Consider the following 23,510-nt stretch of genomic DNA (forward strand, 5'->3'; position numbering starts at 1 on the left):
GATAAAATGCGAAGAGCTCTGCTGATGTCCGCGCAGGAGCAGCCCTGGCCGCCCGCCCCCGCGGCTCCCTGCCTGGGCTGACGGCGCTCCAGCACCTTTCCCAGCTCCAGCAGCCTCGCCACAGCACAAACACAAACACGGATTACTACACTGAACACGTCAGGCTAAGTCAATAGTTTAATAACCACTATTAAGGCTTTTCCAAATCCATTTAACAACTGTAAATTATTCCAAAATAAAATAGCCTCAGCCAATCAGCTGTATAGTCACTGACCCACAACTATGTGCTTATTTCTCAATTAAGCAAATGTCCACATGCTGGTTGGCTTCAGCTGCTTTTGTGGTTTTGTATGTTGCAAGTTTCAGCATACAAATCCCGGTTCCCTGCCTGAGAGCCTCAGCTGTTTCCGACACCAGGTACCGCGGCTTCACCCCGGCTGAGCGAGGCTGGGATAAACTCCCCGTGCAGCCGCGCCCGCTCGCATCCCGCCCAAAGCCGTGTGCCCACCCGAACCCGCCGTGCGTACCTGTGCCAGGAGAAGCGCCGCCCTCAGAGCCATCCTGAGCTGGCCGGGCCAAGCCGGGGCAGCTGCCCTCGCCTCTGGGAGCGCATCTCGGCTGCGGTCAGGCTCCGGAGCCGGCGGTGTCCCGGCGCTCGGCGGGCACAGGGAGCCAGCCCGGCAGCGGCAGCGGCGGGGATGGGGCGGGAGCGGCGCGGAACGAGCCCGCGGCTCCGCTCCGAGCCAGAGGGGCTCAGGTAGCCAATCAGCCCGCCGGGGGGAGCGGGGAGAGCCGGCGGGCACAGCAGGAATAATTGGAGGGAGCTCCTAATTAATTTGATAATAACCCTATCCTGTGTTAACACACTCCACATGCAAAAACGGCTAAAAAGTGCCAATTAGCAGTGAAAGTGAAAGAAAGCACGTAAGGGGGAGTAACGGAACCTCGCAGCCAAGACCTGACAGCACACAGGTGTGCCAGGCCCTCACAGCACTGTCCCTCCTCCAGGACAGGGGTGACATGCCTTCGTAGCCTTCTGTCTGCTACAGATGTGTCTCCCATGGAAAGAGTTAGGTTCCTTCTCCATACTTGCATCCAACAACCTACGGTAGATGGGCTCATGATACATTTAGGTGAGCTGTAAATTCTTTTCCTGGCTGGTTTTGAAGGAGCTAAAATCCTCATCCTTCTCAAACAGAGGGTAGACTGTGGGATCTGAGTGGCTGCAAGCCCTGGGGAGAGGTAGAGGCAGTGTACAGGGCCCCAGCCTCTTGGAAAGCAGGGCTGCAGCTGCATGGCCAAACGGGGCATCAACAGGCATCCTAACCCTTCCACAGCCATCAGCTTTTTCATTTCTCCTGCCACTCGTCCAGTCTGTCTGTTGGGAGGTTTGGGGTGAGGAGGGCAGAGCAGCCTCAGGAACTCCTTGCCCAGCACTGATGGAGCCAGCAGAGCCAGCTGGGGATGGCACCTGCAGCCCTCTGGAGAGCCAGGACATGCACAGGCCTCAAAACTGCCCCTTGCCCCCTGCAGCACTCATCCCAGGCTGCTGCTAGCCCACAAATCAGATTTAGGATTTAATTTCTAAATACACATATTGGCCTACCACCAGCATTTAAGATAGCCTTTTTTTCCCTTCTCCTATTACTCTGTGTCAAGCTGTTTTGTATTTTTACTCCTGAATTTTCTCAAAACTATAAGTGTCCTGTATTACAGTCTAATCCCAGGCCAAAACTGGCAATTTCAATATATCTTCCAGAAAATAGACAACTCAGATGTCATTACATGTTGTTAAAGTTTTACCAGGTATCTTGTACTCACCACTTACAAGGCTTCCATAAAGCATGTGGCTATAATGAGTCCCAGCTTTCTTTCCAGACAAATATGAAAGAAGGCTTTTTTAAATTAATATTTGTGAACCAAAGTCCATGCTCTGTGGATGCTGTTGTGATTGCCAGAACACACAGATGGCTGTTTTACTTATTTCCTAATCCTGCAAAGCAGAGGGCAGGTACAGACATTTGTGTATACCCATCTCTGGGCAGGTCACAGAGCTGATAAGGAGAGGAAAGCAGGGAAGAGAGAGGGAGCTGGTGCAGGCTCCTGTTGGGACTGGAGAAGAAAAGGGGCCTGGAGTCCAGCAGCCCATCTTACAGCAGCTCCCATTCACAGAGCATGAGGTGACTCCCAGCCACTCGATACCCAGCACGTGCTCTCAGGCACGGTTGGGATGAAGCAGGTGCCTCCAGCACAGCAGTGTCCCACATCTCAGGTTCACCAGCCCTTGGGAAGGTCAGCTGGGGGCAAATGGATGAGAGGAGAATTGCAGGAGAGTCTCACTTGGGTGGAGGTGAGCTACACTCCAGCCTCAGAGGGACTCCCACCCTTGAGGAGCCTCCCAGGCTGAGGAAGCAGAGGGACTCAAAGTTGCAGCATGCACAGGGGTGAAAAGTGGGGTTTGCACCTGTACAGGAAAGCCAAGCACCACTCCTCTCTGCACGTGGCACTGACCTTAATGCTGGGGCCAAATCTTGGGTTTTAGACAAAGCCATAAAAGGCAAACTCTCTCCAAACATTCATAAGCCTCTTTAGAAAGGTTCAATTTAAGACAAACCACAAACTAGGCACCTTGCCATGGGACTGCACTGCTTTTAGCTGACCCCATACCTAATGGCAACCTGAGCAGGCTGTCAAATGCTGTAATGCAGCCTTCTGGCCCCCAGGGCAACTTCCTCCTGTGAATGCCAGAGCCAAATCTCTGCAACAGCAAGCTTTAAATCTGGAAACACCAACTGCCCTCCCATCTCATTAGAGAATCCAAGTATTCACTGGGACACTGTGAACAGTAAATTGAATGCCCAAGTTAGGGATAAGGGAGGCTACATCTCTCACTGCTGTGAGAGCACTCAGGTTTGGGAAGTGTCATTAAATAATAGTGGCAGCACTTGGTCACAGCATAGTCTGCCTTCTGCCTTTTAATTAAATGATACCAAGAGGCTGTGCTTCATACCATGTGCAACAGAGAAGGCATTGGCTGTGAAAACCATCCCTGCCACTGCTGTCAGCTCCTGTACCAGCACACTGCACAGGAGGAGGCATCTGCTCCTCTTTCCCTGGGAATTTATTAATTTTAGACTGCATTGCAGTAGAGCAGATTCACCCCCCAGTAGAAAAAGAAATAAAACACCCTCCTTCCTTAGAGCAAAGAGACCAAAACTGAAGCATGAGACAAAGTTAAAAAACCCCAGCAAACATAACTTTGATGTACTTGATGCAGGAAATGACATGGTTTCTCTAGCTACATTGCTATGAAATCTTAAGTGAAAGATTGCTTCCAGCAGAACACACTGATTAAATCTGAAGAGATTTAAGAAAAATTAAGATTCCAAGGCCAAATTAATTTTCTGATCAAGACATCAAGATGGGTAAGGAATTGGGAGTGGCAGCTGAGTTGTAAGTCTTTCTTCCTTGATTGTGCTTCTGTATATTAAAGAAGCTTTAAAACCAAGGTACAGGAGAATAAAAGGCTGACCTTTGATGTATGTGATATGCCATAAACTAGAACCAGTCCTCCAGATTTCTGTTTGTCAGCTTTGCATTTATGAAACAGAAGCTGCCTTTGAATGCAGTTTAACATGATTACAGGTCTTTCTATGACTGAAGTTCACTCTTAAAGAGAGTAGCCTACATATATTGCCCCTTTTCCTTCATGGAGTTTAAAGAAAAAAGGTCTGAAAGGTTTGAGAGCCATTGCTTCTTACTTGCCTCTTTTCCCTGGAATCTTAAACTCATGCAAAATCTTGTCCTTTTTTGCTAGAAAAATTTGTAGATTATTTTGTCCTCTCTGTGAGGATAGAGGGGCTTCCTTGCTCCTATGGAAAAGTAGGAGAAAGACAGTTCCTCACAGAGAGAGCTTTGCTTGTAGATGTACTAGTAACAAGCATAACAATGAAAACAGTCCAAATAAGACACATCTGTGTGCTGAGCAAGGATATCGTGCACTTGGCAGAAGTGAGCCCATATCCTCCAGCCAGCCACAGAGCCTTGCAGAACAGATGTGCTGCTCCAGTGTTTAAAAACTTACAGCTGAAAAGTAAAACCCTTTCCAAGATCTCCTTCACACATTAATAATAATGTTATTTTCAAGGAATAGTGACTAGAATTAATTTCTGCAGAACCATGTTCCTAACAAAATCTAAAACTCCAGCTGAAAAATTTGACTACAAAGAGGGAAACCAGCCAAACTCACCGGTGTGATGAGGAGTTTGAGAGACTTCTCCATGCCCAAACCAGCCACATGCAAATGCTAGAACAAGGATTCACCTAAAAAACTGGGGGGACAGGGAAGTCACCCAGGAGTAAAGTGAACTATAACTGAGATTCCAATGCACTGCAGGTAGTGAAAACTGTCTAACCCCCTGAAGTTTGCAATCCTCATCTAAAGTACTGTATACTCCATAAGTAAAACCTCCTGCCCCAGAAATCCAAGGGAGGGTGAAAGAACTCACTTGAAGGTTTGCCTCTTTGAAAAAGACCTAAGGAAAGGAAAAAAGGTCCATTTCAGGGCTCACAGAATAAGAGTATTTAGATACTCCTCCTTAAGAAAGGACCCAGACGCAAGCCAGGTTTGTGCCATAGTTTAAATCCAGGTTCCCAGGAAAACTTGCTTACAGAAAGATGTGAAGATCAGAGGATCATTACTGCAGAGGATTCAGAGAAATTATCTCCTAATACACAGTTGAAGACAGAACTAGTCTTGGTCTCTCTTTGGCTTGAACCTCTACTGAAATTTAATGCTGACAAATCAAAAAGGGATATATCCAGAATTTGTAACCCTGATAAAAATGGGAAATCTGTATCATCTTAATCAAAGGATATGCCACCCTGAGCTGGATCTGTGTCTTGTCCCTTGGCCTCATATGACTCCTGTGTGCTAGAGGTTAAGGGTTTGTTAAAGAATATCGGTTTTGATTAAGTGTCACATATGGTGTAAAACATCCTCTTTATCACTGGCAGTGAAGGTTGGGGGCCAGACAGTGCCTTTTAGAGAGCTTCTAATATAAATTAGGTGTCTTAGGTAATGGGTGGTTTTCAGACAGGATTGATCTTTCTATGGTCCAGTGAAAGTAGGTGTGTTTGGTGAGATGTCACAAAAGCAGCTTCCTGGCACCTATACTAATGGGCTGGTTACCCCTTTTGGAGTAGGACTTGAAAAATATAGCACAGGAATCCCCCCCTCCCCCTTCCTAACTTTTTCATTTTCTTGATGTAATGGGCAAAGGTCTATATATCCTTTACTCCTTTGGTATTTCAGTCCTTGTATTTGCAGTATCACTCAGTGAATCTTAAGCCACTCATCCTTTTAGTCACTTACACCTCCCTAAACTTGCATGAACTTAAGGATGAAGTGGTTATGAGTAGACTGGGTTACTTACTATTTTTATCCATGTACAACCTTTAAAGAAAAACGTATCAAGGATCCCATCACCACCACAACCAAATGATTTCTGTTCCCCATTAAGTCCTTCTTGGAAACTTTGATGGCACAGAAACCTAAGAAAAACTGTTGAGATGTTAAACCCAAAGTTCCCCTGCCTCAAAAACAAGAGCAAACATGCATTTCTATAGACATCAAAACGTGTCTGTATTTTCCTCTTTATGAAGCAGAAATTCTCTCAGCTTTGTGCAAAGAATGGCATGATCAAAAGCACAAACTGAGCACATGAGATCCAGAAGCTGTAATGCAGAGTCTAACTATGGACCTCAGGTAAAGAGGGTATACACAAAATAAATCTTTCCTTTATAGTTCATTGACATATTGTAGTTAAAACTTTTCTGAAAAGTTTCCATGGGTTTATGAAGAAGTGAAAGCATAAATGTTGGTATTGAAGGCTCAAAAACTCAGCTGCTGAACAAAGTCCTTAAATCATTAAACATATAAGAATATTTCACAAACATTTTAATATTTCATTGCATTTCCCATATACCCATTCATCACAGGAGCTCTGGTAAATAACAAATTTGATAAAAACATTTAGATAATTAAGATGCAGAAGTCTATTCTGATTCTGGCCAGAAAGGTTTCCTTGGACCCCAATTTAACTAACTGGGATAACAAAGATTTAAAGCATGATTACCCTTAATTTGCTTATAAAAATGTATTTGTCTTTAGGCAAAGATAGGCAGATCAGTAACTCCAAGATCAGAGCAGTTTCACTGGATACAGTGGGATCATTATGATTAAAATTGCATTTGCCTGACAACCAAAACAGAACTGGCTCTAGATATGGCCTTCCATTTAGGTTATTTCAGATATGAAGCATAAAAACTCCTCTGTTAACATGGGACACCTAGAAAGCATTTCTCCTATCTCATGATCTCTCCTGCTTATTTTTTCTTATTTGCTCATTGTTATAATGAAGCAGCTTTGGCAAAGTGCTTTTGAATATCTGTCTTACTAGAGATACTTTCCAAAAATTGGAATAACTAGTTGAGGTTTGGGTTTGGGTTTTTTAATACCATCAGATGAAGGACACTCATTCCTACACCCCACTTGGGTAGGAAATCCTAAGGGAGCCAACATGCTTGCCAGGCCCCCAGCAAGGCTCAAGCACCAAAATGCCTTTGATCTCCTGTGCTGGCCTCTGAGCCCCCAAAAGAAGGTGCCCACTGTGACTGTCAGGGGTAGTACCTGACTTGATTTCTAATGTATTTAAAGATATTTTGTCCCAAGTAAAAACATCTGGTGGAAAACAACACATGTATTCTTATTGATTGCTAGAAATAATCCATGAGTACTTCTAAGATACAGTTTGATACAGTATTAAAATACAAGTCCTGCAAATAGACCTTCACTGCCTTTGAAAATAAAACCACTGATTTCAGAGTGAACATACTCATCCCAGACCTGCTGCCATGCCAATGCCCTTCCAAACCATTCCAGGAGCTTACTTAGAAGATAAAAACACATTTTTCAAGCCTGTCTTATACAACACCTCACATTATTCCTCATGGAAGAACCAAAAAATGTTTCAAAACTGCAGTTTGCCAGAATAGGTTTTTGCCCATTAGAAACACTCCCCAGTCCTGCAGGAACAGTGGCACAGCAGCAGAGTCCCTGCAATGCTCAGCACCACTTAGCTTTGCCAATTTGCTGTCACTGGGACCCTGCCATCAGGAGCACACAGGACACTTGTAAAAGCTGATGCCAGAAGCAGGGGAGGGAGGCAGGGCCCCCACAGCAGAATCACCCTACAAGCTGCCTGAGCTCTGGCAGGGCTGCCTTGGGAGCTGTAGGCAGCCTTGGGATCCCACCCTCTGAATCCCATTGCCATACTAACTCCTTGTATTTTTAATTTGTCTTTGATGGCTCAGATACAAAGTGCTCCTGTATCCTAAAACAGATGTTACAGGTTCAATATGCCTGATTTGTCACAGGAGCACCCCTTCTCACTGGAGAAATGGAAGGGGTGGTGGGATGGAGCACAACGGTGCCGTGCTCATTGCTCCACTCCCAGGCACCGGGCTGGGGACTGGCACAGAGCCACAAGAGGTTATTGGTCAAGTTATTTCTCCATCCTTTCCAAATGTGCTTTCATACAGTCTTGGGATTAGTGAATAAGAATGTTCCCAGCTGGTTTATTCCCAGCTTGCCCTGTGTGTCAGTAGTGCAGGAGTAAATTAGCTGTTTACAGGACCAGGAGCAGCCTGCACCTCCCTGCAGCCCCATTTATCCAGTGGAGAGGTAAGGTTGCCTGGGGCTTACCTCACACAGCCAGGATGGCAGCAGCATCCCAGCAGCACTTTCTGACCTTCATTGCCATCTCCTGTTTCCCAGAGACATCACCTGTGTGGGGTCACGAGGAGCACAAACAGGATTCAGCACCTGCCAGTTCATTTCCTCTGTTCCACAGCAAAGACACATAATAGAGATTTATCACTGCTGCAAAAGGTTATAGAAATATAGGAGGCTCTCCACCTATTTCACCCTATGGAAGTTTTGTGCCTGCCTTGTGTTATTTAGATGGGCAGAGAGAGCAAGGGCTGAAAGGGTAACATCAAGCAGAAGCTGCCTGAAAGATCTGTCCTAGATTAATTACTCTCTTTTTTGTGCTGAAAATGCAAATACAAATAATGAAAGTTATGACCAAAAAAAAAAGTGATTGGATTCCTGGGGTTCCCCTGTTCATCCAGTGGCCATCAAACAGTGGGCTGATGTCCTGGAGGGCCAGCTGCCCTTGCCCGAGGTGTGAGGAAGGGGAGGTCCATTCTCTTTGGGGATGAAGCATGGAGAGAGGGGAAGATTTAAGACCCATAAGCCATGGGGTGCTCATGGGGCCTTGCTGGTGGTCCTAATTAAATGTACAATAGATTGTCCTACTTGAAAGGCCAACCAACTGTAATGCCAACACAGCCCAACAAAGAGCAATTAAACGCAGTTTGATACCCCATCCCTTCTATGTACCCCTATAAAGGGGCTCTCCTGCAGCCCTCACCAGTGCAAAATTGCTCTGTACAGAACTGGCCCTTCCAGGGTCTGATGGTTTCCTATTTGTGAATGGAGGAGAGGTAAAATATGGCCAAACTCCCTTGACCTCTAAAGAACAGGGGACAATTTTCATGAAATGGAGTGTTCAATTGCTCAGCACTATCCCTAGGCACAAGGCCCTCGATTACTACCCCGCACCCCTTTTGGGTTTATTAATAATTTCTAATTCCTATTAGTCTTTCTCCATTAGAGGAGACAAGAGTGGGTTTCACGTTCTGTGGTACAGAACCTCCTCTGCTCTGGAGTCCAACCAGAGGCTGACCCCCTCTCCCGGGATCCCTGGCTGCCCTGCCCGGCCCTTCCCGGCCGTCCCAGCCCCTCCGCCCCCTTTGTGCCGCCCCGGAGCGCCGGGCTGTGCCTCGGGCTGCTCTGGCGGTGGTGACAGCCGAGCTTGACAGCCTGCCCAGTCCAGGTGACTGAGCATTAGCTCGCCCGAGAGTGCAGGCGCTAAGTAAATCTCATTCCTAATCCAAATTGCTTTTGATAAGAACAAAAGCTGTGTGCAAATGAATATTTCCATCTTATTTCAAATTCTAGGTTTCAACTGCAATATTAATGCTATTTTACAGTGTAATTTACTTGTAATAATATGTCATTATTGTCATTTTACAGTTTTCTCTTAAAGTAGTAAAGAAAATGTTTTAAAAGGCACAAATAGCTGCAGCACAAATCTCCATTCAGCCTAAGAATCTGTGCTCTCCCATCAGAATGCACGTAATTGAAAACAATGACATCCCCAATGGGCTAAACACTCCAGTCATTAACTCATTTTTATTTTGGGATAAAAGGGTGTGCTTACAGCTTTTTTCCCAAATAGTAAATATAAATTAAACAGTTCTCTTTCTTTTCCAGAATGGCATCTGCCAGTGAAGCCAGCAATGACCTCTAACACTGTCCAGAAGCACATCCCAGGCCAGCAGCTGGTGTTGGACACAAACCTCCTCCAGGTGAAGGGTTTCCCACAACACAGCAGGTAGAGGTGGCATGCAACAGCACAAGTGTCCTTATTACCTGGTGGCAGGCTCCTGAGCACCATGAGACTGCACGGCGGGGCTGGTAGGAGTCACAGAGAGCCCAGGCAGCCTGCAGAGGCCGGGCTGTGTGCAGGGATGGAGGTGCCACAAGAACTGGCATCACTCCATGGAGATGACGTGTGTCACACTGTATTCCAGCTGTGTTCCCATCCCTCCTGTGTACCTGTGGATGAAAACTGATGCACTATGAGTACCCTTGAGGACAGGCAGAACCCATCAAAGGCTGTCACAGACCTCTCGTCCTCCTCCAGGAGGATTCCCACCACACTTCCCCCATCAGAAAACTCCCCAGCCTGAGGAGGTCGAGGCTGTTTGAGATTGGTCAGGAGGGTGTAGGTTACACAATTGTCTCCTGCAGGCTGGGAGTTTATCCCAGCAGCAACTATTGTGGAGCAGCTGTGAGATTTATACCACGTTTCCAAAAATATGATTTCTCAGTGTGATCTCTGTCTGAATTCGACAGAAAAATATTTAATGGCTGGCAAAACATTAGTAAATAAAAGCAGATCAAGATGATGTTGTTACAATAACAGATTACATTACTATTCCCTGTCCTCAGGAAAACCCTGATTAGACCAAGATCCTCATGGGGTCTTATGAATAAGTCAGGAAGGGGCTCTAATGACCCTGCTGAGCTGCAGCACAGCCAGCGAGGTGCCAGGTGCTCTCAGAAGCAGGCTCTAGCCTGGATGACTAACAGCACTTATCACAGGGGGATTGTTGATTTTCTTTAACAATTTGGGACATATTTTCTGCTAATATAAACTAGTAGCCAGGATAATGCTGTCAATTTATAACAGCAAAATCTGAATCTATTCTTAATCCCTTTATTAGTCATTATCTTTTTGAAGACGTGTACTTCAGCCTGAATATTCCCCACTACAGAGAAAAGCCACAGACTTTTCTTGTTAATCTCTATGGGAAACTCCAATAGCTGAAGTATCCTTCCACCTTTGCAAGCACACCTAGCACTGATTGCTGATCTTATATCTTGAAATGCATAATTACTGAACTAAGAGAAAATTACTTTTTGCTTGTGAGTGTCAGGACAGCTCTGAATCCATGAATGACTCACCCTCAGGCACTGGTGTTTAATTTATGAGTTATTTATCTCCTTGCACACACCCCAGCACAAACAATTATGCTTAGTAATTTGTTGATCTTATCAAGGCTGTTTGATGTTAGTATTGCTACCTCCAATAACGCTTGTGCTTTGAAACTTAAACAGGATTTATAACCAAATTTGGATACTTTGCACATGATTCATATTACAGGGAAGTTTAACTCTTCAGCAACCAGAGGGGTTTGCATGCACTGTTGAAAGAATCTTTTGCTGACAGGTTTGGCAAGGTGTCCCTTCAGCAGCATGAGAGCCCCTGGTTAGTTTGTTCTGTCCTTACCCAGCATGGCTGAGTGTTCCTACCCAGGACAAGGGAAGGGAGCGAGGCCTGGGCCTGGCCCAGAGCAGCAGCCCCAGCCCATGCCCCTGCCTGGGGCCTGCTGCAGTGCCCTGAAGAGCTCAAAGCCCCCAGTGTTCACAGGCTGGCCTGCAGGGTCTTCCCTCAGAGCCTGCCTTGCTCCTGGGAACCCTTTTATGTGGGCAACAGCCTTCCTCATTACTGAGCACAAGCTTTATTAGCCTTTAAACTGTGACATGTTTACTATAAATGAAGCCCTGTGAGCCCCTTAGCCCCGTGTAACTCCTCTGTTGTCATGTGCAGGTACCAAGCCTGGGCTGGGCGCGCTCACCTCGTGCTGTGCTGTGGGGCAGGCAGCTCCTCTAGGCCGTGGGGGCTGAAGGTCCTCACCAAGGGCTTTCCCAAATCACCTCACAAACCCTCCTCCCTCCCCCGTGCATGCTGCTGTGATCATTACACCAAAATACAGCAAGGGAACTTGCTATCAGAGGCACAAGCAGTGCAGGGATTTTACAGACTCACAACATGGTTTGGGATGGGCTGGCAGAGACATCAAAGATTGAATCCGACCCCCAGCCTTGGGCAGGGACACATTCCATTACACCAGGCTGCTCAAAGCCCCACCCAGCCTGGCCCTGAATGCTTCCAGGGATGAGGCATCCACAGCTTCTAGGGCCTCACCACCCTCACAGGGAAAATTTTTTCCCAGTATCTAATCACAAACTCTCCAGTTTAAAGCCATTGTCCCTTGTTCTGTCCCTACATGCCCTTCTAAAAATAATTTGCCTTAGCTCTTTTGATTCCAGGCTCAGGTGCCTTGAGGCGTGGTGACGCTGCCTGGGAGGGATGGAGGGTCTCTGCTGTGGCTGTGGTGGGGCCCAGTGCTGGGCCTGGGTCGCTGGAGATAAAAACATGGTCAGTACTTCCTCCATTCCCACTCTTACCTAAATAGCCCTTGATGTGTTATTTATCTGTGTTTGGAGAAATCCCCATACCCAATTTAAGCCTTCCCAATTCCCTGTTGTGCAGAGTTCTGCCCTCAGGGCCCAGCAGTGCCAAAACCACAGCAGCAGCAGAGCTGCCGAGGGCAGGAAAGCCCCGTGCTCCTGCTCGGCCCGCCCCCGGCTGCCAGGCCCTGCCTTTCCAAAACTCACTGCATCTCTTCTGTTAACTTACACGTCCCACACCCTCCTCCGACAGCTGCAGATTTGATTTGCTGTGTGGTTTATCAGTTTCTCTGCTGAGCACGCTCATTTTGCATGTAGAAAATAAAACTCTGCAGGCACTAAGTGCACAGAGCCACAAAGAGCTCTGATGGCAGCACAGACCCAGCCCCGCTCCTGACAGCAAGTGCACACATGGAGCATTCCTCAACATGCAACACACTGCCATGTGTGTCTGTTCCATGGACCTGGAATGGCCACTACCCATGCAGAGAAGTCAAGAAATAACTGCTCCAAAGACAGCCTTGAAATGCAGAATTTACTTTAAACTTTCTAAACCCAACCTTTACACCGTTATTTCAATCCACAGGGATACTGTGGTGAATACCATTACTTCGATTTTTTTTAAATCCTTCAGTGGTTTTCCTGTTTTAATTGAGGTGAAACTGTGGAATAGTGTAATCAAACATTTGGAATTAGTATGGAGGGAGTAAAAGCTAAAAGAAGTGATTATTAATTTTACACAATTACAAATTTTTAATGACTTTCTCTGCTTCATCCTCTGTGAGTTGAGTCTGTGAGTGGACAACAATGGTAAAATTTAGCCAATATTGTTCAAACTGAAAACTTCACCAGACATACTGATTTTTCAAAAAGCAACATTATGGTCCTATCCTGCAGCTGGCAGAATAAATGGTGTTCAAACCACCCATTGGAAGGGGGTATGCAGCATCCCTACCTCAGTGAGGACCAGCAGAGCTGTGCAAGGGCAGCTTGAACAAGCCTGGCAGCCACCAGAACATGGAACACTGTCCCAGGAATGCACCTCCCTGACGTTTGTGAAGCTGCAAGGATGGTTTGCCAGCTTGCTGGGGGCACAGTGGGGCTGTGGGGACACTTGGCCTGAGCAGGGCTGTCCCTGCTCTCAGCTGGCACCACTGAAGTGCCAGGAGGTGCTCAGCAAAGCCAGCCCAGCTGCAGTGCTGCCACTCCAGCTGCAAGCCTGCTTTCTGGGAAAGGAGGAAAGGAAAACACAGCTAATAGCACAGGGCTCCAAGCAGGCACTCTGCCATACAGAGTCCTTGACAGGCCCTGTGGGCTGCAAAGAGATCACGGTGACCTTGGGTGGGAAAAGGCAGATGGAAAGCTGCAGCAGGTAAGAAAGGATCCTTCAGGAAAAGAAAACCTTTAAAACAACTGTGGCAATTCTACCAATTTCTACAGGGCTAGACATAGGCAACGAAAGAACAAATAGTCATGAAGGTAAGACAGTGCTTCTATATTTTATCTGATACGTTAATCCCCACAGAAAGGCCAAACCTGTTTCCCATGTGTTATTAGGAAATGCCTATAAGGACAGAAAATTGTATCTTACACCTGAAGTATCTATGGGTACAAATAGTCTTCAAAAGTTAAATTTCTGTGCTTTTTATGCTTCTTAATGGTTTGAAATGTCGCACCCTGGGGTCCCCAAGCACATCACCTTGATATTGCTATTGATTCTGCCAAAAGCCAACAGTCATAAGCCCTTGTCTACAGCATTGCTGTTATTTGACAGGAACATAACTTTAGAAGTGAACCTTCTTAGCACACCTCTTCACACACACACACACACACACACACTCTCCCTGCCTGCTCTGCACAGCACAGGACTCTCACAACAGGCAAAGCGGCTACTCCTTGGCTATCTTAGAGCAAACTGCTTCTCTTGGACCTGAGGTGGAAATTGCTCTTGTAACTCCTCACGGGACCAGCCTGCCACCAGCCCGAGCAGCCCCAAATACCAGGGGAGCATCAGGTCTCCCAGCCAACTTCTGCACTCTCCAGATCTGCTCCTACATAGTAAACCTGAGGGGCAGTTTTCACTGCCATCTCCACAGCATTTTGGGTCACTCTCTTTTGGAAGCTTGGAGGCTGGTAGCAGCCTTTTCCCTGTTCCACCAGTGTTTGTGTAACCTCAGAAACATGCCATCAATGTCACTGAGGAACACCAAGAGGAAGAGTTAGTACTCCTCCTCCCTTGCAAAGCTCCCTACTCTGTATTTTAGACGACCACTGCCTACAATGTTTTTTCATCCTCCTGCTGGAGAAACAACATGTCTCCTACCCACTGCCACCAAGCCAGTGGCAGTGAAAAGTGTGCAGACAGATTCCACAGGTTTTTTCTTAAATAGCAAACCTGAGTAGGATGGATACATTGCACCTGGAGTAGCCAGTGCAGGTTGAAATGCAAAATAATTTGTGTTTAGCTGAAGTTAAATCACAATTCTATTTACAACAGAGTGCTTTACATTTGCTGTATATATCTACAAGTTTTAAGGAGTTGTACATCCTGAATGCATAAACCCCCCTAGGAGAAACATGGGCGGCACATATTTAACATGGCAGTTGTCACAAGTCACTGGTGATAGAAATAACAGCTTATCACATTACTCTTTTAATAAAATTCGTGATTATTCTGGAATAATTTATTAGCTTCAGTAGTTAAAAGAATCTAGTTGAACAGCTCAAGAGAGAACTATTCAGGCAAATTAATAAACTGAAACATAAAACATTACAGAATCTATATTTTTTAAGATATGGTCAACATTTCAAGTTCATTTTCTATATTCAGGATATTGTAGTAACTTCAAAGAACCCTGTCTACCAGGAACAACTTAGTTTGATTTTTAATTATTTTTATTTTTAGAGCAGGGAGGCATCATGAAGTACACACAAATAAATAGGAACAATTCAGGACCATGGGAGTATTTTGGAAACCAGAACAAATTTCAGCCAGGACAAGAGAACACGTTTCAGTGGGTATTAGTGCAGTAAAGAGGTTACTTCTCTTTCAGCAGCACACACACTCCACTTCTCACTCACCTTTCATTGTGTCTAAAACCCAGCATGAGCCCTTCTCTGGTACTAGCACCTTGCTGACTTCCAAGAGAAACAGGTAGGCTCTGTTTTCTTTTGGATTTGACTTCTAACACAAGATTTGATGGTCCTAATCTTTTCTCAATTATGTAACATCAAAATAACACCAGCAACAAATACTGGCCATGCCAGGGAGATGATACAAAAGAGAATTTCAAGGATTCCAAAACATCTGACGCCCCAATACTGTCCCTGCTCCTGCCACCATGAAAACAGGAGATGCTCTTTAAAACAAAACCAACAACTACGTGTTGAAGTCATCTGCCCTCCCTCCTTCTCTTTGGCGCAATTAAAGGCACGATGCCAACAACAGGCTCTTGGCTCTGGCTGAAGCATGTCTCACTCTCCCAGAAAGGAGCAAGGAGGCTCAAAGGTGGCATCTCCAGGGAATGTCTCCAGCAGGATGCAGCCAGCACTCCCAGTGCCCTGCACACAGCAGGGGGTGAGCTGGTGACAAGCTGCCTTTTCCAAGTTCCCAGCGAGGGAATTTATCACCAGGACACAAGAGGCCTGGCACACCAACAAGACACAGGTAACAACAGCATGTCTCCCAGCCTCAACCCCACTGAACCTGTAGCCAAAACTCCCAGCACAGGGGCACTCAGACAAAGCCAGGCTGTTTTAAATACACTAAACATACTGTGAGAAAGGGCAGCTCTACACCTCACACTGAAAGGACAAACTTGGTTTTATTTTGCCAACACCTTATATTCCTGTTACCCAGAGTGACCAGCTCTCCTTCATGGTTAAAAAGCAGAGGTAAAAAGGCACTCCCAGCTGCAACCTCATTTCAGCAGAACAACTTACCTATCCAGCACGGTGTGACCTCTTCCTTCACAGCACTATCCGTGTGTGGCCTGGCTTCAAAACCAGACCTGAGAGGACAATGCACAACATCAATATTACAGCTCCAGCCTGATTTATTAATTTCAAGGCAAGAGTGAAATACTTTTTCAAAATGATTTGAACAAAAAAGCTTCAGTCTCATAGATAACATGATTTTTCTACATGTATTTCCTCTCTCTAGTAAAAATAATTTATGCTGCCATGATTATTATCCTTAGTATCATCTTTCAGTGAAAGTCCATCTACAAATTCATTAACTTTTTTGAGACAAATCATTGGCATCCTAATCTTCTGATTCCCATGAAAGACTCACTTTCAAGATACAATTGCAGCTGCCCCACACTGCCAGTTACTGTATCATACACGTCTTAAAATTCTGTAATCAGCATCCACCAGGTGCCGTATCGCATTCAGCACACCACAGTCAGTCAATACAGACATCCCCAAACACACCAAGGCTGGTTTTGTCAAATGTTTTATTGAGTGTAGACATCTGGAGTACTGTAAAACATGCATTATCTGTAGATTCAAAAAGGAGCAAGCCACATTGTCCTCACTGTCAAACGTGTCAGGCTTGGCATACATGATGGAGATTAATGAAGTATCATGAGAGTAATATGGTTCCCGAAAAGCTTCTACAATTTGGAGTAGGGTCTTAATCGTTTGAAATGCAAAGCTGTTCACATTTAGTGAACTTGCATGTTTGCTGGAGGTGCCATATTTTAATTCAAAACAAACAAGAATAATTTCACTGGGGGGAAGGGAGGTTCCCTAGGTAGAAACTGTATGCTTTTTGTTTCCAGATATTCCAATTCCAAATAAAAATTCATATGCTTTTTGAAGCAGCACAGTTCATTTCTGAGCGAACAAATCTCGTATTCATTTCTTCTTGGGTTGTTGGGGTGTATTAAATTTAAAGAAGATAATATCTCCATCCTCCACTACGTAATTTCTGCCTTGTTGTCTGTATTTTCCAGCAGCCTGTAAATGGAATAGACAAAAGGAAAATTGGTTACTTCATTAGACATTTTATAGTATTTTCAAATGGCAATTATTTAAATACATTTTGGCTAAGAGATGGTAATACTTCAGCTTCAGAGTTTGACAGTCACAATACTCCTCAGTTTGACACTTGGTTTGACATATATATAAAATATATATAAAAGTAATTTAGCCTCCACTGGATCTGTAGTGCTTAAAATGCACCTGCATTATAAAGTGGTAGAGCCTGGCAAGATAAAGGACACTAAAACAGTTCCTTTTTTTTTTCCTTTTTTCTATTTGGCTTTCTTTTCCTTCATGTGAAAGCCCTGCAAATGGCAAACACTGGCACAGGAATGGAAAGCAGCATTGCTGGAAAGGGCTCCCAGCCCCCAAGCCGCTGGACACGGGGTCCTGTCCCCACTGACCACGGGGACACCCAGCAAAAGCCACAGCTGTGCCTGGCTCGGGCCCAGTGGGGCTCTCTTGTCTGCCTGCACCCACATAATGAAGGGCTGAGGAGCAAAAATGCAGGCTCAGCTCTTCTGTAAGAAATTTCCTTTAGAAGGCATTTGCTTCAGAAGGACAGAGAGCAGAGCAGATAGGCTGTGAAACCAGGATACAGGAAAAGGCATATGGACCAAAGACATGAAAAGAAAATTCGTTATTAAAATGCTGTACTTGAGGAGAGCAGAAAATAGGCAAGGAATCTATTAAATATCAGTACTTTCTGCATTACAATTTATTATTCTATTTTTCTACTGTTATCTCATTGTAATTAAACCCAGTATTACAGAGGCTGTGGCATTAGGCCTGACAGGCTGGGCGGGAGGTGGTCTGTGGAAGCATTTATCTTGAAAAGTGTCTACAATATGGAAAAGTTGAGAGCTTCTGCTTCAGTTCAATAACCATTCCTGTTTTGAAGTTTTCTCTTGCAGGAGAAAGTGCTTCCATGCAAGACCTCACTGTGCCATTATTCTCAATGACACTATCACAGTGGTGGCATGCTAAGATCCCATTACAGGAAAGCTGTTAACTAATGACCTTAGTTGCTGTAGAACAGATGAGATTAATGGTACACAGTTAACTCAGACACCTTTCTTTCACAAAACCTGCTCTGTAAAGCAACCCATTTCCCCACATTGCTGCCTAGAAATTTAGAGGCTCGATATCCTTGTTGCTGCCATTCCTTATTTAAATGTGGTTCCCAGTGATGCTAGCCTATGGAAAACAGCTGCTAAGATAGCCCTGACAATAAATATATACTGAAATAGCAATTGACCTTACCCCACATGACATTATTGATACATAAGAAATAGTACTTTGCAAACATTTTCCTATTTCTTTCCCCTAGAAATCTGTTTAGACTGTAAAATGTTTCAAGTTCTTTCCTTTGAAGATCCTAATAATGCTTAAAGTCAAGAGTAATTAGACAAATTGATGGCATAAATACTAATAAAACAGTGCTGTAAAAATCATCAGAAAACATAAGCTGCAGGCACAGGTACAGAAACATTTACAGTTGAATACATTTATTACTCACAAATATTTGTAGAAAAAACTGTCCTCCACAAAGTAACACAACATATTTTTTTTAGTACAGTAGTGCACACAATCAGTGTGACATAGACTTCTTTAATTAAATACATTTTGATACACTAATATAAGTTTATGTATTTTTGTTACCAGTTTACAGTTAATTAAAAGTGACAGTGTTCCTTTAAATTCTCTAGAGACCATTTAATCCATTTCCATTGCTATCAGAAACACTGGTTGAAAAAATCAATACCCATTTGTGAATCTTGAGTATGTATTAAACAAGACACGTCTAACCAGTTCATTTGCACTTGAAAGCAGCCATCTGTAGAAGCCAGCTTTGCCTAAGCAGATATGATTGCTAATAATGTGATATCCCTGTAGACTACAAAGCCCACACAGAGCTATTCAGTGCATAGTTCACAGCACTGGCATTAAATTAGTTATGCTGTACTGGTGTTAAACACACACAAAATCAAACTTAAAAATCGATCAACTTGATAACATACAAAGCAAGCAACTCCCATTACCACTGTTATTTAAGATGACTCCTACAAGCGCCTAAATTTAATTTTGAAATTTACCAGCAATATAAAAGCAATTAGCATTGTCTATGGCATGAAACATTGTATTAAATGCAAATTAGAAAAGACCAGAGGAATATGACACTTTATTCTAAGAACAAGGTTTTTTCCCCAACCTTGACTTTAAAACTGAGTAACAAATGCAAATCTGCTTGTTTTACAGCTACATCATAACAATAAAAATTTAATCATTAAATATGATTTGAGCATGGAAGTTTCATTTCTAGAATTTCACATTGTGAAAAGCAAATAAAAATATACAAGCAAAATACTGATTAATTTAATAGGTGTTAACTGATGTAGCCTCTCAGGGAGAACACTCATATTTGAGCATCAAAAATGATAGTGGCAAAATTTGAATCTGTTACGTAAAGTGGTTTCTGACTGCAGAATATTAGATTTATTTATAGCTGTGGCTTCCCTTTACAACTACAACTCTACTTCCCTTTTCATAAAGCAGTTCACATGCCGCAACGAACCAATTATATGGGATTTTTTTCCCTCACTTCCTGGGGTTCAAACAAACCTATTAAAGTCCCGCTGCTCAGTATGATCTTCCTTAGTGATACCACTGAGAATAGGCTGAATTTGAAATCATAGTTTTGCATACCTTTCAAGCTATCGAATAGCAAACAAAGCCGAACCTCTTAAATTCTTTAACACATTATTGTGTGTAGAAACCTACAAATACTGAGATTGAGTAAATCAAACTAATGTGCTTTGTAATTGCAATTTCATAAAATACAAATCTTAAGAAAACGTCAGAAGTGCCAAACGAGAAATCAAATGTATATGACAAAAAGGTAAGTTTTTCTGCTTAGAAAGAAGAAGGAAATAACGCATTAGCAACACAGAGAAGAACAGCTTTCGTTATGACATTTTTTTGCCATGTACAAGTTCATTTCATACTTAATAACATCAAATCAGATATAATTTGTCAGCTCTGAAAGGGCACAACTTTGGGCACCCGAGCAGTCTCTGCCCTCTAGTGTTGAGAAAGCAGATGAACCTCTTCTCAACACAAGTGTTACCACAAAGAAGAGCAGGCTCAAGGAGAAAAGTTTTACATTAAATATCTTTACTGTCTATTCAGCACATAGTAGCCACCCTGAACGACCAAAGTAAGGCATGGCATTTTTGATTGAGACATCAAAGGGCAAATGAATAAAATACTGAAAGGGTAAATTGTAAGATCCTAATTATGCTTACCAGAGCCTAGAAGTAGAACCCACTAATCCTGAAAAAAGGGTACAATTTTATAATATAATATTTTCTTAACCATTTGCATCTGACACTTTTAATACCTTTTTTCAAAACAAGATGACACATTTTTAGAAGAAACAGATTTTTCTGTTTCATGCTTCCCTTTAGAAGTGATTAATAAAATCTCTTGCATCTTAAAAACCTGATTTTTCAAAACCAAGTCAGTTTTAAAGCTTATTAAATTCTGAACACAAATATGTAAACAGAGAGAAAAACACCTCAAAACATTAGAATTACATTTAGTCTTAGTGCTGACTTGTAGTCCATGCACTGCTACATCTCGAGTACTGAAATAGTTGCATTCCTGTCCAGTAAGTTGGTGCATTTGAACTCTTTCTTAAGTAAAAGATGAAAATGGATTTTGATCAATTGCTAGAAGTGACTGAAGATTCACTTAGCATTAAGAACTTTTTCCAGTGAAAATTCAGATTTGAAATGGAAGAATGGCACATTTGGAGGGAGAAGAAAAAGTGGGGAGCTCACCTTGACAGCAGCCTCTGAACCTTCTCCTTTAAAATCTTCATATTTCATTACTTCAGCCATAATGAATCCCTTTTCAAAATCTGTGTGAATCTTCCCTGCTGCCTGAGGAGCCTTCGTCCCTTTCTGTCAAACGAAAGACAAGAAGAAAATTAATTGCATTTAAGAAGATTGATTGCAGGAAAGAGGTTTCTTCTTTTTTACATGCTTTAAGGTTCTGCTGAAACTTTGTTTCATATCAGCTAAAATGCCACACATGCAGCTGGGCGATCCTCAATACTGGGACACAGACAGTGCCTTTGCCACAGATAAACCAACCGACATTACAGAACAGCAGCTTTGTTTTTCCTAATAGCTATCGACAGCAGTATTGATTTTAGAAGCTATGACTGTGTTTTGTTGTGAGATTTGCTTCGACCCCTAGCTTTCTACACAGAAAGTGAGGAAGATAAAGATTTTTAAGTAACTTTAAAATCTGAATTACTCAAGACTTTCACTTACATCCAAATAATTTCAATTAAAGATAACATTCATGGCGAACAACATTTGCAATGAGAAAGGATGTATGGATGTCAAGCCGTACACATTAGCTTATTTTTATTTCAGAAAAATTTTAGTAAGTTTGCTATAGAACAAACTGAGTATTCTTACCAAAACATCAACAACTGAATCACTAAAAAATAGAAAATTACCGACAACTATACGATAATTTAAGTTTATGCAATAGAGGAGAATGCATTATAGCTGCATGCTTCAAATTACAAGGACATACATTCTGTGCACACACAACCATGGAGAGAAATTTGAGCAATAATGGTGACCTAAAGGCTGCTTAATAAAGCATGTTAAAGTGCTAAGGAGTCTGACACTGTAAAGCACAGTTTTTACAATAAAAGATGTATTGGCTTAATATGGCTACTCACTGATGCTTACCTGACTAAGTATCTTTGCACATTAAATCAAAGATACTCACAATCAGTCTTAAGATAAACCAGCTTTCAAATTCTCTAATAAAGAGCAAGCACTTCTACTGAAAAAAGTGGAATTTCACAATATGCTTTTTTTGAAACTATGGCAAGAATCAGAACATGCTTTTATATTATTTTGGTTGCTGTTTCAGGGACCTCAGCAAGCAGTTATCATGTAAACAGAGATGAGAAAAAAAAGCTAAAAAAACCCCACACATGCTTTTAAGAAAATAAGTTTAACGTGCTAAAACACATACACAAACATCTGTAGCAGTACTATTAAAAATATAAATTTACAGGAAATTATGTTGATTAATGAAAACAAATTAATTCCAGTGAATGAAATTAAATACAGCACTGAAACTCATTGCACAGCCCTAAATACACTGATGCAAAAAACAGAAGCTCAAAGACTGAACTGCACCTTCAAAAGTTCATATTGCTGTAATTTTTAAGGCAAGAGCTTGGAACTGTACACATTCCAAAGTATTTGTTCTATATTGATCTTTATATTGCAACATATTTACATTCAAAGGCAAACCATTACAGCTCAGCTCTTACTGTCCTCTGGGAATAAAGCGAATAAATCCGTTGATGTCTGTGGCTATAACCATTCTACATCAATATTTAAAATACATAATATTGTTTTAGACATTACCTAAGTTCCCAGATAAACATATAAAACTATCAAAATAAACTAGGTCTAAATACTAAAGTCAGTAAAAGACCTGAATTACTGCACACTGATTTTAGGATTTGGAGCCCAACTGTGTATCCATGAGGAATATAATGACGTTATATTGCTTTTATTGCTAAAATGTAATCCCAGCAAAGCACAGGAGGAATGAACCATCCGCAACCCAAACAAACTTAGTGAATACAAAATGAAAAGCAACATCAATTTCACTGCAGACAAACCCAGTCACACAGATTAAGCAAGCACAATACTGGTACGTCTTATCTCTGACCACAGGAGGAGGGTAGACAGATTCTACAGGATGAAGAAATTCAGACTATGTAATAGGCAGAATCAATTGTTACCTGCCTCAATCAATGCAGCTCCACTTTCACTGTTCAGCAGCTCACAAATAATTAAAGTTATCCTGGACAAAAACCTCATCTGTAATGACTAGCTAACCGCCACCATGACAAACTTCAAAGTCAGTGATATCAATCTGAATTCAATAGTGTGGAACTGGATATAGCTGATGAATAAGTATGAATCTTACCCTGATGGTCCATGCACGCACTTCATCTGGGCCTGCAGTGAAAAAGTATTCTAGTTGGAGTGCTGCATATCCAGCCTTAATGATCTTTGCTAAAGCACTGAAAAAAAAAAGGGGGTGGAAGGAATCCAATTCATTCAGCACATACACATAAAACAGCTAAATGCGCCAAGTAATCAATTTACGTGGAAAGACATCACATATTTTGAAAATATCAGGTCTACTTTTGAACAGAGCAATAATTGCAGTAGCCTTTTACTTTGAACTCTCCTCAAAAGAAATACTTTTTTACTCCAAAATCATAAAGATAGCATTTTGATTTGTTTATTTGGCAACCTACAGAAACATGGGATAAATATAAATCACCCTATCAGGCAGCACTCTTGTCTCATGCAATTTTCAGGACTCCAGGTCATGAAAGCGTATCTGTTTGACTGAAATTCAATATTGAAACAATTTATTATAGTTCCTCAGAAAATTATGGCAAAATTTTCTCCACTGTCCTTATTCCCCATAGATGACGAAACAGTTTTGGTGATCATTC

The 23,510-nt window shown here is 42.8% G+C and overlaps 1 protein-coding gene across 1 annotated transcript in view; it reads right to left on the reverse strand.

The window, feature by feature from the left end:
- Positions 1-16,387: 16,387 nt before the first annotated feature.
- The window catches only part of OLA1 (Obg like ATPase 1), a 92,858-nt gene continuing 85,735 nt past the window's right edge, over positions 16,388-23,510 (reverse strand). Inside the window, exons 9-11 of the mRNA XM_063162163.1 lie at positions 22,970-23,066; positions 20,776-20,898; positions 16,388-16,909 (exon numbers count right to left, since the gene is read on the reverse strand). Of these exons, the coding sequence (XP_063018233.1) occupies positions 16,808-16,909; positions 20,776-20,898; positions 22,970-23,066 (322 nt within the window). The 3' untranslated portion in view covers positions 16,388-16,807. The remainder of the gene's footprint in view (positions 16,910-20,775; positions 20,899-22,969; positions 23,067-23,510) is intronic.

The sequence above is a fragment of the Melospiza melodia genome, chromosome 8 (assembly GCF_035770615.1).
Source record: "Melospiza melodia melodia isolate bMelMel2 chromosome 8, bMelMel2.pri, whole genome shotgun sequence".
Taxonomy (NCBI): Eukaryota; Metazoa; Chordata; class Aves; order Passeriformes; family Passerellidae; genus Melospiza; species Melospiza melodia.